A 1,612-nucleotide genomic window follows, 5' to 3' on the forward strand; every position below is an offset into this window, starting at 1 on the left:
AAGTATCTATATTTTAAAATTTATGTATTCATATATATTCATTTATATATTTACTATTATCAATTTTATCCAGGGGAAGACCACGTGGAAATTGGAGAAGAGTCACGGAAATGGATGTACAGAAAAGTGGGAAGACATTGAGTCACATCAAGCGACTAGCCCAGGATAGGGAAAGGTGGAAAATGTTTGTTCGTGGCCTATATCCTGATCCAGGGTGAGAAAGGCAATGATGATGTTGATTATTAATTTTACTTTTATTCATATTCTTGTATTTCTATTTTTTCCGGGGGGTGGGGGGTAGGGGCGGTTTAGGTTTAAATCAACAATAAACCTGCCATTTTTAGCAACAGTTAACTCTTTTTTCTTCAGAAATGATAACGAAACGTGTGCAAACCGCTTTGCCGTTGGCATAAAATATAACTTATTATGCAAATGTGTTTGAGATTCCTTGACTGGTATCGTACCACTAGTGGGTCCTACTTCTTTTCAGTCCACCTGTTGTCTCTGCTTGTCTTTCCGTCCTGCTATGTTCCTGCATTAGACGACCATTTGTGAGAACTGATGACAAAATGAGTTACTTCTCGCAATCCACAAATGGAGATATTAGCCAATAATCAACCTACGGGTCAAATTTGTAGATTTTCTATTGATCCCATATTCTTTAACTATAACATGTCTTTTATTATTTCATACATATACATTGTTAAAAACTTCATCTATAAGCGTGCTGTATTTATTTTCTTAAGGCTAGAATCCGAGAAGTAATTCATTTTGTCAACACGCTTCCCATTTTTACCTGTCTGCGCCTCTGTCTACTCCGTCATACTACGTCTTTGTCTGCGGCCAGCCAGAGATTAGCATCCAGAGAGGGCAGAGACTAGGGCTGGGCAATGAGTCGCTTTAGCAAAATTCGAATAATATGTTAGTGCACCTCTTCGGCAATTAAATGCGTTATGAACCGTTTCAGCAAATGGGTAAGAACCACTTCTACAAACGGGTTAGAACCATTTCAGTAAACGGGTGCACCCACTTCGGCAAACGGGTTAGAACCACTTCAGTAAATGGGTGCACCCACTTCGGCAAACGGGTTAGAACAGAGCGTTTAAGAGTCTGAATTCGGATAATGTTTCATTGAGAATTATCCGGTTATACAGATACGTTATCCGGATTTTGTCCACCACTAGCCGAGACACAGGAGTTGTCCCCCGCGGTGCTAGCCGTCCTTGGTCTGGTCTGACCGTAGACCAACTCTGGGTGTGGACAGTTTGGACAGGCCATACGTTTGTAGCTATACATCATAGATTGCCTTTTTTTTCTTTTGTTTGGTTGTTGTTGTTTTTTTTTTTTTGGGGGGGGGGGGGTTGTAAGAGTTTTACGGCGCTCGCAACTGAATAAGGTCATATATGAGCGTGCGGGACAAATTAAACATTTTTCAGTTGGTAGGAAATTTTGAATTTTGCCAGGGTGACGGCCGAAGCCTACTTTTGTCGTATCGATTTTAGACCACCAAGGGATCTTAAACGTGCACAACTTGCACACAGAACCTCCGGGATTTTTCGTCCTTGTCCAAGAAGGCTAGGTGTAGATCTTTCTTACCAGAAGACCAAGGTTT

The 1,612-nt window shown here is 40.9% G+C and overlaps 1 protein-coding gene across 1 annotated transcript in view; it reads right to left on the reverse strand.

Moving 5' to 3' along the window:
- The window catches only part of LOC101856062 (steroid 17-alpha-hydroxylase/17,20 lyase-like), a 16,839-nt gene extending 15,543 nt beyond the window's left edge, over positions 1–1,296 (reverse strand). The window contains exon 1 of the mRNA XM_035973128.1: positions 1,159–1,296. Coding sequence (XP_035829021.1) covers positions 1,159–1,296 — 138 coding nt within the window. The remainder of the gene's footprint in view (positions 1–1,158) is intronic.
- Between the last annotated feature and the right edge of the window lie 316 nt (positions 1,297–1,612).

The sequence above is a fragment of the Aplysia californica genome, unplaced genomic scaffold, assembly GCF_000002075.1.
Source record: "Aplysia californica isolate F4 #8 unplaced genomic scaffold, AplCal3.0 scaffold01020, whole genome shotgun sequence".
Taxonomy (NCBI): domain Eukaryota; kingdom Metazoa; phylum Mollusca; class Gastropoda; order Aplysiida; family Aplysiidae; genus Aplysia; species Aplysia californica.